This window comes from Platalea leucorodia, assembly GCF_965183815.1.
Source record: "Platalea leucorodia genome assembly, chromosome: 5".
NCBI lineage: Eukaryota > Metazoa > Chordata > Aves > Pelecaniformes > Threskiornithidae > Platalea > Platalea leucorodia.
In genome coordinates this window covers 34,317,121-34,329,679 of record NC_138827.1, presented here as the reverse complement: position 1 = coordinate 34,329,679, position 12,559 = coordinate 34,317,121, and the positions used below count along the sequence as shown (strand labels likewise).

General features: G+C 35.2%; 1 protein-coding gene across 5 annotated transcripts in view; it reads right to left on the bottom strand.

Annotated features, from left to right (window-relative positions):
- Positions 1-1,296: 1,296 nt before the first annotated feature.
- The window catches only part of MIGA1 (mitoguardin 1), a 41,707-nt gene continuing 30,444 nt past the window's right edge, over positions 1,297-12,559 (bottom strand). The window contains exons 9-16 of one of the 5 annotated variants that reach the window (XM_082313509.1): positions 8,084-8,202; positions 7,829-7,901; positions 7,404-7,490; positions 7,182-7,280; positions 6,716-6,850; positions 5,325-5,378; positions 2,975-3,091; positions 1,297-2,634 (exon numbers count right to left, since the gene is read on the bottom strand). In XM_082313509.1, the coding sequence (XP_082169635.1) occupies positions 2,416-2,634; positions 2,975-3,091; positions 5,325-5,378; positions 6,716-6,850; positions 7,182-7,280; positions 7,404-7,490; positions 7,829-7,901; positions 8,084-8,202 (903 nt within the window). In that variant the 3' untranslated portion in view covers positions 1,297-2,415. Of the gene's footprint in view, positions 2,635-2,974; positions 3,092-4,759; positions 4,960-5,324; positions 5,379-6,715; positions 6,851-7,181; positions 7,281-7,403; positions 7,491-7,828; positions 7,902-8,083; positions 8,203-12,559 lie in introns of those variants that run through there. The other 4 variants (XM_082313510.1, XM_082313511.1, XM_082313512.1 and 1 more) reach the window with 4 other exon arrangements.

The following is a 12,559-nucleotide window of genomic DNA, read 5'->3' as shown; positions in this document are numbered from 1 at the left end:
CTCTTTTTCTCCCTTCCCCTCTCTCTCTCTTTCTTTCTTCCTTTCTTAACTGCTTCTGAATCAAATAATTGTTGGTGATATCTTACAGCACCCAGATACTGTAACTCTTATTTTGGATGCAAAATACATCCGTCCAATTTCCAACCCGATTCTATGGACTCTTGAGACCTCTATGAGCGCATGGAAGTGCTCCTGATTTAAAGGGAGACATTTGTTTAAGCCAGATATTATCAGGTTCTTACTCATTTTCTAAATATTTTGGGTTTCATTAGACCTTTTTCATTCTTCTGTTTAAAAAAAAAATCCTTTCAGTTTCAACAGAAGATTGACTTTTAAATTATCTGGAAACATTTATAATCTCACGTGCAACGTTGTTGCACTTTCTCCAAGAGCTTTTTATAAATAATATGAAAAATATTATTTATATACTCACTCAAATATACATTTCCTGCTGTGAAAAAGCGCGTTTCGGTTTTTCTGTGATGAATATTAAGGTGTCATTTTCTTCGTATCATTTTATTAGACCAGACAAATCACAGCAGACAGTTTCCTTTGACACACTGCAACCTCCAGGTCGTAGGTTTGCTGTGGAACATGCCACTTTGTTACTGCTTTTTCCAGCTATTCCTATTGATTCGGAACCCAATGAGACACCTTACTGTTCCATCCAATTCCACTCATAGACTTGCAAAAAGCTGCCAACATACAGATGCTTTTGAGCAGTATGATCGGGGGAGATAAGTATGTTTAAGCTAAGTGAGATGGGTGAAAAAACCTTCACATTCTGTGGTACTGAAGACATACTTTGCGGAGAAAAATATAGGATGGAGCATGGTGCCAAATTCAGCGACTTGAATGGTGGAAATAGGCCAACAGCAGCACTTGGAATTTCTGTTTTATTACACATAGAAGCATACTTTTTTTTTTTTAATAAACTGTAATCAGTTGGCATTTCACACAAGTCATATGACACATCTTCATTACTTTTATATTTATCAAATGAGTACAACAAAGGAGGAATATGTCAGCTTCAGTAAAATCTATGGAATTACACAGATCTTCCTTTTCAAATACCATTGTTTTGGGTTGTGTTTGCAACAAAAGTTGAAATGTTTCTAATCAATGTTTGTTTCAATGTGCTAGATTTTAACAACATGCTTCTCAAGTATCTGAATATTTAGAATTACTCTGTAATTACTTACTCTGTATTACTTGACACAGCATAGATTCTTGCGGGCTGGCTTTGTGCGGCAAAGCATATGTAAGTGTAGTTAAAAGCCTAAGCTAACTATGAAACATTGTTTCAGTTTACAGAAATTCAAAGATTATAGATCATCATTATTTATTACCTCTAGCACAGGAAAAAAACATTACTGCAAGTTCCCTCATGCCTCCTTACTGTGCTCTGCCCCTATCTAAAGCTCAGGGTTCCATACCCTGAGCCACAGTTTTGCATTGCACTTAGACGGCCACAATTCCTTACATCTCCTCTTAAATAGACACCAGACTTCCTAACAAGGAAGGGAGGAAGACGGAAATGCTTTTAATTATAAAACACAGCCTTCGATTCTGTTTCATGATTAACAAATCTCATCATACATCCTTATTTAAAAATATATTTTGAAATGCTACATATGAACTGAGAATGGTATTAGTTTATTTACCACCACCATATAAAGTAGTCAACAGTTTTAGAAAAAGGAAAAGTTTTAAATTAATTGATGAAGCTAGCATAGCTTTTTGAATATAAATAAGTGCTCTCAAACACCTTCATGATTTTTAGCTATTTTAAAACAAAGTAAAAAATGCATACTGGAAGTCATTCCTGCTCAAATGGTGCCTGCATTTCCTGCATCGCTCTATTACACTGTAGTACAAAATGACTGCTTACACCCACACGAATGTAATTTCAGGCCAGTAGCAACATGTTCAATTTTGTGAGTGTGATTACTTTATTGCACGTGTCACATGAATCAGAGACTGCATATACCCCAGTTGAAACACCTTCTAGATCTAGACACACAATGATTTGGAGACTGTGTAATGAACATTTTGTACTGTAAGCCTTTAAAGGAAACAACTCCATCAGCTTCACTTACAAATTATCTGTGCAAAAGTACAGCATTTAATAAATAAACTTTACCCAAATATTACAGAAAAAAGCTTTGGGATACATTAAGTATAAATACAGTGACAGCTGAGCTGCAAATTTAATTTAGGTATATACAATAATATGCTCACCAGTTCGTTTTGCGGATGTACATTTAACCTCCCTGAGTCCTTTTCCATACTTAGCGACATGATACATTTTCAGATGCTTGCTCAGTAACAGCAATGATAGCTTCGGCGTTAGAGAGAAAGGTGGGAAGGAGTACATCAAAGTGCGCTCCATTTCATTTGCCATGGATTTTAAGCTTACTGTACTTTTGCTTCTAAGAGCCCGCTGGTCATGACATGCCCGTGACCGCTTACACAAGAACTGACGTGTCTTAGCGAATCTGCTCCAAGATAGGCCATTAAAAGTTCAGTGTGTCGGATTAATAATTGCATAAGATCTTCAGCCAAACTCTCCATAGTTGAGTATCTCACCTTTTCAAAATCAAAAATGTCTTTGAGGAAGAAAAGCACTTGATCCTAGTGGGGAAAAAGAAGGAAAAAAACTTGTATTCACTTACAAGAAGGAAAAAAGTATGCAACACTAGCTATTTCTTTTACACGTTTCCTAAAAACATCCATTTATGTATTCTTTCGGTGCTAAGATAGGAGTGCACTAAAATAGACTTTGCAAAACAGTTCTAGACTTAAAAAAAAAAATTAATATGAAAATATTTATTTTCATGATTTCTTACTGTTAGTCTTAATCTTAGGAAAATGCAAATGTATGCCTCTAAATAAGATCCTCATTTCTTTTAATCTGGAAGATTTTAAAAAAAAAAAAAAAAAGATAAGTGGTAATTAAAAAAAAGTTGCAAACCTTGAAGAAGCAGCATAGGTCATAAAGGGAATTTCTAGGGCCCAAAAAGCCCCACGCCAGAACAGGGCTGATATGTTCGCATATAGCATAGAAATGTGCAAAAAATCCATCAGGCACCTAGTGATGTAAAAATTGTAGACAAAAGTTACACACTAAATTTAGTACAAATCTCTATTATATAAAATTAAATCTTCAGAAAAGCCTGAAACACCTACTACTTCAGGGCAGTGGTAACTTGAACTCCTTTAAGTTATATGGCAACTGTACCAAACAATTGTCATGATTTTTTTTAGAAAAGGTTCTTACTTCAGTGGTACTTTGTATTTTAAATATTTTAAAGATTCATCGGCATAAGCTCCAAAAGATCATGAACAATCTACTCTGACTCCCATATGACAGATCAGATAATTTTATTCAGTTATTCCTGTTTGAGCCCCTATACACTATGTATAGCTGAAACTTGCAAAAAAGTAAGCAAACTGCAGTTTTGAATGGAAAAAAATTACACCTTACAAGAATCCATCTTTAAATCTAAAGAAAAACAAAATATCTGTGAATGCCCATCCTGTTGTCACTTTTACAACCTACAGGCACTCATAAAATATAATATAGTATAAATTTAATACCATATATGGATGTACAGTTTATTTTATATACTCATATATTTATCATTTTACAACATCAGTTAATTTATAAAATCATAAAAATAGAAATTAATCATAAATTAAAACATAAAATACCACATAAAGAACTGTCTGTAAGTAAATTTAAGTTCATCAGACTCCTTGTGGTAGTTGGTCTCTCCCTAACAAAGACTGCCATGGTGCTTAACTTTATCCACTTCCGAATGACTGCAGCCCTTCGGCTGGGGCTGCATGGCTGGAAGGCGCGTCCCCTGGGTGGTGGATAGGGGATCCCTCTCTGGAGGGTGCACTGGATAAAACTGAAGAAGGTGCCGCGAACCAACGCAGCCTAAGGGAAGGCCACCCTGACAGAAAAACCACTGGCCCTCCAAGTCATGGGGGTTGGGCAGGAGGCCAACTACCTCCTCCCGGAAAAAAAAAAAAAAAATAAAAAGTTGCAGAAACGATGAGCATCAACTCGGAGATGGAGAAAATCAGTAATGAAGTGAGGAGGAGGAGATGGAACTGGATCGGTCATGTCTTGAGGAAAAAACAACAGAAGACTGCGCTGTGGCCCTTGGGACTCCAGAGCACGCAGCTGCAGACCGATCGAAGTGGAAGAACGATGTTCGCGCCTTGTGTGCCTCCTGGCACTGAGAGAATTCAGATTCAGATTCAGAATGACTGCAGCAGCGCTGATGAAAGTAGTCCCAACGAGTAAAATTACTCACACATTTACAAACTTATAAATATTTAGACTTCAGTATACAGAGGAACTACAGAGTAAGGTAGTTGTGCATTGAACTAGAGATGAAAATAATAGGTTACTATAACATCTATTTTGGAAATATAATCCTTTTATATAAATAGATCTTTTCTACACTAGTTTTATATAAAATTTCCAATCATATTGACACAGGGATGTAACATCTCAAATCTTAAGACATGAGGACCTTTTGCAAAATACCAACTTACATTGGAAGCTACTTTTTTTACGATGAAAGATGTCTTTAGCAGCTAGCAGTCACGTAAATCGCTATTCTTAGAGAAAGGTGTCAGTGTCAATCACTTCAGCAGAGATTCCTCACCTGTGGTATGCAAAACCACTTCTAATGGCTGTGGATGTCCTGCAGCAAGCCTCAACTCTGCTTTTGGACTGGCTGTTACAGAGATTGGGCATTTGCCTCCTAGGTCTAATAAAAGCCTCCAAAGGTGGAAGTAAGGAGCTGCTGGCGGAGAGGAGTTCTACTTTGAAATCTGCAGAGAGGTCAGGATGCAGAAGGAGGCTGCAAAGAGTTCCTGCTGCTGGCGAGGAAGATGGTACTTCAGGTAGGTAAAGGGACAGGACTGAATTTTATTTAGCTGTGGAGATGATGCAGGGAGATGGGGTTGAGAATCCTAGTGTAAGCAGGTGAGGTACAAGACTAATAAGTCTGCAAAAAGCTGAGGTACGTGTGTGGGGCCATAAGTCAGAGAAATTACTGTCACCACTGTTGACTGGACCTAAACTAGGTTGAAAATCTTCCAGCTAAGACTTTTTGCTAAAAAACTGATATTAGGGCACCATGAGCTAAACTTACACAATTGGCAGCCTCTTGTCTAAACTAACATGTCTACAGGATTAAGGGTTCATCTGTAATTTATTTTGCCAAAGCTACAGGACAGAACTTCAAGTTCTTAGGAGCTGATCAGTAACTTTGGTCCACATAATTTGCAAGGCAACTTACCTTCATTTGCTGTCTTTTCTGCTTCAGTACTGACCAACAGCTTGAAGCCACAGCCTAAATGTAAAAAAAAAAACCAAAAAAAGCCCAAAACCCTGCGTAACTTCATTATAAGAGAAATTATCTTTCATCTCAAAAGAACTGATCTGCAGAATACTGTATTTCTGTATTTTGGGGATTTGTATTTTCTTCTGTATTTTGGGGATTTGTATTTTCTTCAGTTTCAATCTTGTGATAACACAAATTTTAAAACTATAAAACATCAGCTGATACAAATAACTAATTTTATATGTAGTTCATAGTTGTGATTTTCAGATCTCACTTTGCAACATTTTCTTTAGTTTAATTCAACTGTAATTTGGCATCCTTGACTGATTTTACAGTTGCAACAGTTAGCAACATTCACTGGGTTTAACTGAGGACCAGTCTCTCATACACCAAAGTGCGTGCTCAGACAGAAGTAACTATTTTAGATATTAAATAGCATGTGAACACATTGAAATGTCCTTTTTCATTTTAGCAAAAACATTCTTGCAATAGCTTCAGATTCAGCTAAAGAATTTTGTCCAAATATGGACCTGTGAAATACAATACACCTTTTTCTTTCCTCTAGAGGGAATATTTAAATTGAAAGAGAAAAATAAAAGGAAAACTAGCAGTTTATAGATATAAATGGATGAAATGACTGTAGTATCTCTACCAGCTGACCACAGCAGCAGCCTGTATGTCTGTAACAGAGGGATGAGATCTATCTGGCAAATAAACAGGCACATCTGAAAAAGCATGAAAGGTTATCAACATTTGAATGCCTGTATTGAATTAATTTACTTTTGTTTGCTTGCACTTTTGTGCCTTATGGCTGAATCTCTGGTATACGAACCAAAACATGTATCTAATATCTAAGATGTGGCTAACAAACTTCCCTTCTAAAATTCTACTTCCTCAGAGAAAACTCCTTTTTGCAGGACAAGTTAAAGTATTTCCTCCAATACTTTCAATCATTCTACATATTTTGGGCCCAGACTTGTAGCTTTTAAATTGCTATTACGACAAAACCTGATAATACAATCTGTTTATTTTTTCAGGTACGTATTCAGTTATATAGGAAGCTGAATTAGACTTTACAGTGAGGAAGGATGATGTAGTTTCTTTCCTTCAAAATTAATGCTATTATCAAGACAACATACACAGTTTTTATCCTGCAGTTGTTGTATTTATTCTCGTTTTTACATTGTGCTCTAAGAACATAAAGCAGAGATCGCCAGAAGAACAGTTTCGGCATATACAGCCATTTTATATCAGAATGCTCACACCGATGTTATATTGATCATACCATCTACTTATTGTAAAGTACCACGGAATAATGATTATGTGAATTACATATAAATACTTACTGTTTCTTTAAAAGAGGAATTTAGCCAGCGGTTATTAACTACATTCTGTATAGATATTGGTGGATTTTCTAAATCTTCAAATGAATCCATTAATATGAAGTCCAGAACAACATCATAAAAATTCAGGTTTTTCACCTATATTAAATCAGAACATGATCTAAGTAACCTAGTTTCTCTTTCAGCAGTGGAATTCAGCATGCACCATATTCTAACTGTATATTAACATGCAGATTTGTAATTGTTTTTAATGAATATTAAAGATACTCTGTCAGTAAAGGAGAAGTTAGAAAAAAATATTATGTGCTTTCTGGTACTAAACTGCAGCAGTGGATGCCATTTCTCTAAATCAGCAATGTAAACGAAAAAGAGTTGCCTTTCCCACAATTCTGAATGGTAAAAATTTATTTTTAGATGCTACGGTTTGTATAATTAAGGGTAAAAGCACTTTTCAGAAATCCAGACTCACTCCTCTAGCAGCAAGTTCCATTTCGGTATTATCCCAGTGATCTGTTTGTTCCAAAAAATGTATCATTTCATCAAAGACATCTTCAAATTTCTTTGGATTCTGTAAAGTAAAAGCAAGGAGCATCAAGCAAACTTAACAAGAGAGATGGTTTATTTACACCGGAAAGTGAATTCTGGTACAAGTTACATTAATAATAAAACATTAGTTAAAAAAGGCTTTTACCTTTCGTGCTCTCACAATTAAAGCAGACAAAATTTTTCGTCCACTTTCAGCAAGAAATATTCTGTTTGCTGTTTCTGAAAGAATTATCTAGAAAAGATTTCAGAAAATATAGACATATTCATTCACAGGTTATACTAAGTGACCTTAAACACATCAATCAAATTTAATATAATTATAACCACGAGTATAGTAGGCCAGCTTTTAATAAGCCTTTGGTGCAAAGGTTCCAAAGCTAATCACAAAACTGGGACTCCTCTGCAAATACGTCCCATTTTAGAATTATAGAAATGTAAAAGCAACAAGAAAATATTTAATTACAGAATATGTTTTAACAATACCTGTACAGGTAGTGCATTGATAGTTTCAATGCCATGTACTTCAAGCTTAACAAGATAGACAGACAAATCATTCTCCTTACTATTTACCTGAAAAGCTTGTCGAATGCAATGAAGCTTAGCAAGGAAGTCACTGTCTCCGAGACATTCAAACATTTCAGTCCTATATAAAATAGAAAAGTTTTCAATGACCATTAAAAAAAGAAGCACAAGAAAATTCAACTAAGTCTAATTCCTAGAAAAAATACCTAGTACAAGTAACTTCTAAAAAATGAGTTCTATATAGAATATTGAACTTTAATTCTTGCTTTTCTTGGAAATAATTAAGTAGACATAAATCAATACCTTAACACTCGTGAATAAATTTTGCCTTCTTCTGCTAAGTGCATAGCTTCTTCATACAATGGGCAATGGCAAAGGGAATCTAGACCATATGTATTACGAATCTCTCTGTGCTCTGTAAGCTGAAAAAAAAATTTTTTGAAGTTCATTAAAGAGATTTATCTTTACAAAAATTATGTTAGCAAACAAATTAAAGAAGTTTTCCTGATATTCTAGTGAAAGATACATCCTTTTCTGCATCTGCTTAAAACAAAGGGGCAACACTCAACTAGTAAACAGAAGAGAAACACCACACTGTTAACAAGACTGTTACTTTGTAACTTTTAAAATCTGAACTCTAGAGTTTCAGGCTTCAAGTTTCAAAAGTTTAATTATTAAAATGGGGGCAGCTTAGTTTTGTTTTTAATTTGCCTAGTAAAGTTTTTAATTTGCCTAGTTAAATCTAATGGGTCTCAAAGCTGTTTAAAAAAAAAATTGTCAGAACGCAAAGTACAGATGATTGCATCATGCAAATCTTTAGGAAGCTGGAAATAGTAACGTCCTCCCACCCCTGTTTTTGTTTCACTGGTAAATATGTCTGCTAGTTACCAAAGCATATCGTATGAAGCATAAGAATCCAGCATTTTACTACAGGCTCCCAAAAAGGTTTTCATTATTGGCGGTTTTAATTTTGTAGTTATCATATAAATTAACATCAACTCATAGACATTTTCAGAGCAAGAAAAAACAAAATCAGATTAAGAAATCGAAGCACATAAATACTAGAGAACTCCTGTTTACAGGACATCATATTTAATCCACAAAACAATAGCTAGCTACAATTTCCACTACAAACATTACCTCATATTATTAATGATTCCAAAAAAATCAGAGGCTTACACATCCTTCAGTTTAGTTAATGACCAGAAAATGAATTCTAACTATTTTTTTTAATCCTTTTTTTTTTTAATATCCTGCATGAGGGAAACAAACCTGTGCTTCTAGGCTATAAAAACAGAGCTTAGAAACATCTTTAAAAAATAATTCTCACAATAATTGAACTATATAAAAATAGTTACCCTATATCTTAGAAAGATTAAAAAAATCAGATTAAAATATAACTTCATGTTAAACTGTCATTAAAATTTTCAAAGAAATATATGCTGGAAAGTTTTTCCTATCACTGAGGACATACAGGCAAGTGCTGGCATGAGACTTCATAAAGACATTAAGAAGTATGCTTCCAGTGTGTCTTCTCCACACACTTTAGTTGAGCCAATTACAGCAACAACAGTTTGGCCAAGTAGGCTTGCCTGCTAAAGGGGAGAATACAAGCACGTGCCAATACTTATTTTTGTCCATGTCAACGTTTAAGCCCATGAATAAGTTACAGAAATTTCAGTACAGAGTTGGTGTTCTGACAAGCGTCACACATTGTTAGATGGTATGTATTTGCTGGAACTTGCACTGATGTTTTGAATCACTCATACCAGTATCTTTTTACTGTAAGCAAATACATACAATTCCTTTCACAAAATTGTCAGGTTCCATTTTAAATTGACTTGTTTGAGTGAAAACAAAAAATAAAATCTGTGTTCCTATACAGATTTCTATAGAGTTCTTGAGACTCAAGTGCTGGGATGATAGCTATGGAATAAGTGAAGGAATAAAAGTTTTAAGGTCAACAAAATGTTATACTTAAATGAGTAGTACACTTTCAGCTTGAAAGTATTTCCATTTTAAAAGTATGTATTTGTTTATCGGTTGTTTTGCTTGGAAGAACAGAGTAGAATAAGCTGACTTCCTAAAAAAGATCTACAGCTATTAAGGCCAAAGATTTTATTCCAATTTAACAATATTAATCATGGCATCAAATTGTGGTTTGGATTCACTAATTCAAAAAGCCCACCTGAAAATTTATGTTCTTATTAAACAAAGGAAGCCACACAGCTTTTAATGGAAAATATATGTGAAAATATATAGGAAGGATAATTTAACGAACTGGAAGAAACATAAATATATTGATTTCTTTCAGATATAAGAAATCAATATACATACAGACAGACACACACACGTGTATATATAGTGTAATAGTTAGAACAGGTATAAACAAGAACAAGTGAGAAATCTTTACTCCAGAATTTGTTTTTCTACATTATGGTTAAGAAAGTATTAACCGTGGAACAATACATACATATTTTCCAAAATAAAGACCAAAACAGAACATAAATAAGTACACTAATTTATTTCTTACCTGATCCAGCTATTACTGAAGCCATAAAACATTCCATTTACTTTATTTCATTTGCAAAGCATGAGAAGAAATAGGTTGTGAACACATATGCACTTTGTAAACAGCTGTCCCTCTCTTGGAGGTTATCATTTCTGTGGTAAAAGGGATTATATTAGTTTTCTCTAGTGAACTTCAGGCAAATCACCTTCTTCAGATATTGAAGCAAATTGACTGACTGTGACTGAATTAGGACTCGTGATCTCTACAGTTAGATGCAGGTAATCTCCATCTGCTGCCAGCAAGCCTGAGATGTTATCATCTTCAGCACACGAAGATGCCTGATCGTAGCCTTTGTGGTTACAGATTAGCATAGAATCTGATACCTGGGAGTCGGGTGAGGCCTTTGATTATATTTAGCTTTTTTTTTTTTTTAAAAACTTCCTCTCATGCTAGCAGATGAAATAAAATAGCTGTGTTACTGTTGTAATGCGTATTATTGAGCTCAAACAAAGCAAGCAGTTAAATCAACCAGCTACAAAGTAGAACGGTATAACTATTCTTCTGCTGAGAAGATGGTTTTGATTACAGATTGAAGTTAGTCCCAACCAAGAACATTTGGAAAGGGGGTGCAAATTCCTCTATCACTGACTTCTCTTAGCATGCAAAAAGAGGAGAGGAGAAAAAAAACCAAAATAAACTGAAAACCAGAAACTAAAACGACCTCTAAGTTTAACTAGAAAAGGTGATTTCCAGACAAGCTCTGAAGCTGCATCGTAATGCTCCTGGCATCATCATGGATTTTCTTTTGATGCTGTCTAGTATTTAAAAATATATTTATATACAAATATTTTATATGTAGATATAAACAATGTATATATATGTAACATACAGTATTATATTTTAAACGGTCTTGCAAACATTCAGTAAGGGCCATTCTTTTTGAGATGAAATAAGGTGAAAGCTTGCCTATATGAACATCCTGGTTCAAAATAAAATTAGTTGAAGATGCTCCAAACACACATGCACATTTCTAACATAGCAGAGTTCAGCTATTAGAAGAATGGACAAATGATATACAATGTTTAACAACATGCAGAGCATACAACATTTTCTAGATAAGAACTTCTCAAACTGACATCAAAAGGAAAATTAACTCTTTCTTGTAAAAGTCTCCAAGGACTTGTTACGTTTGAGGAAAATGGTGGAGAGAAAGGTTAGTTTTAAATGAGATGGTTCACTATAACTACCTTATATGAATTGGCATGCATTCGTGATATGCATTCAGGTACCTGCCTTTTACTGCACTATGTACCCCTTTGCACTGCATAACTTTCCTCAACATTGGTTCAGTATTTATCAAAAATTAGCAGAAAGCCCCAGCATCCCACATCTTGTCATCACAGTAAGGTGGACTCTTGAAAGCTCCTTGAGTCCTTTCTTGCCACTCTGTAGTGAACCCTTCTTTGCACAGTGACTGCCATTTTGAAACTCTTAATGCACCACTAACAATGAAAACGTTGTCCATGCACAGCTACCGAAAGTGCTGGTAGCTGTGAGTAACACGGAGGCTTGTGACGATGGACCTGACATGCCAGCCTCTAAACATCTGCTGTTTCCTCAGTGCCGTGTGGGGTTACATGAAGAAGAATATGAAAATGCAGACAAAGAAGAGTTGAAAAGATGTATCACCCTATAGCAGCAATCTAATCTTGTAATGCTTTACTTCTACCCATTCAAGACTCAAGAGAGTAGTTGGTGACCACTGCACAGGACATTTATGATGACCTGCAGTGGATACCTAACTTCATTATGTTGAAATAATATGTACATCTTCAAAACTCCAAAGCTTGGAGTGATAACTTGTGCCTCTACACCCAGTGCTGCAAAGCAGCCTCTGAAGATTACAACATGGATTGTTTTTGTTCAGATGCTAATGAGTTTTCTCTGGAGAGTTCCGCTTTAAGGCTGCATCTGCCAGTAAAGAGATGCTGAAACCATTGTTGTAAAGCATCAAACCTCTGGAACTTGCAGTAGTTTTTAAGCCTGGGGTTCCCTGACTGCTCTGGTCTAATGAACACACTCCGTACTCTTATTTGACACCCACAAGTTGTTTCTTAATAAGTAGAAAAAATTCTCAGCTGTGCATCAAGACCTTATTGACTACAAAAATAACCACCTACATGAATGTAACAAAAATAAACAATGCTAGACCTTTTAGGAATTCTTGCTTGCTCCCCCTAATAAAAAGGTCAATTTACTGGCACAGT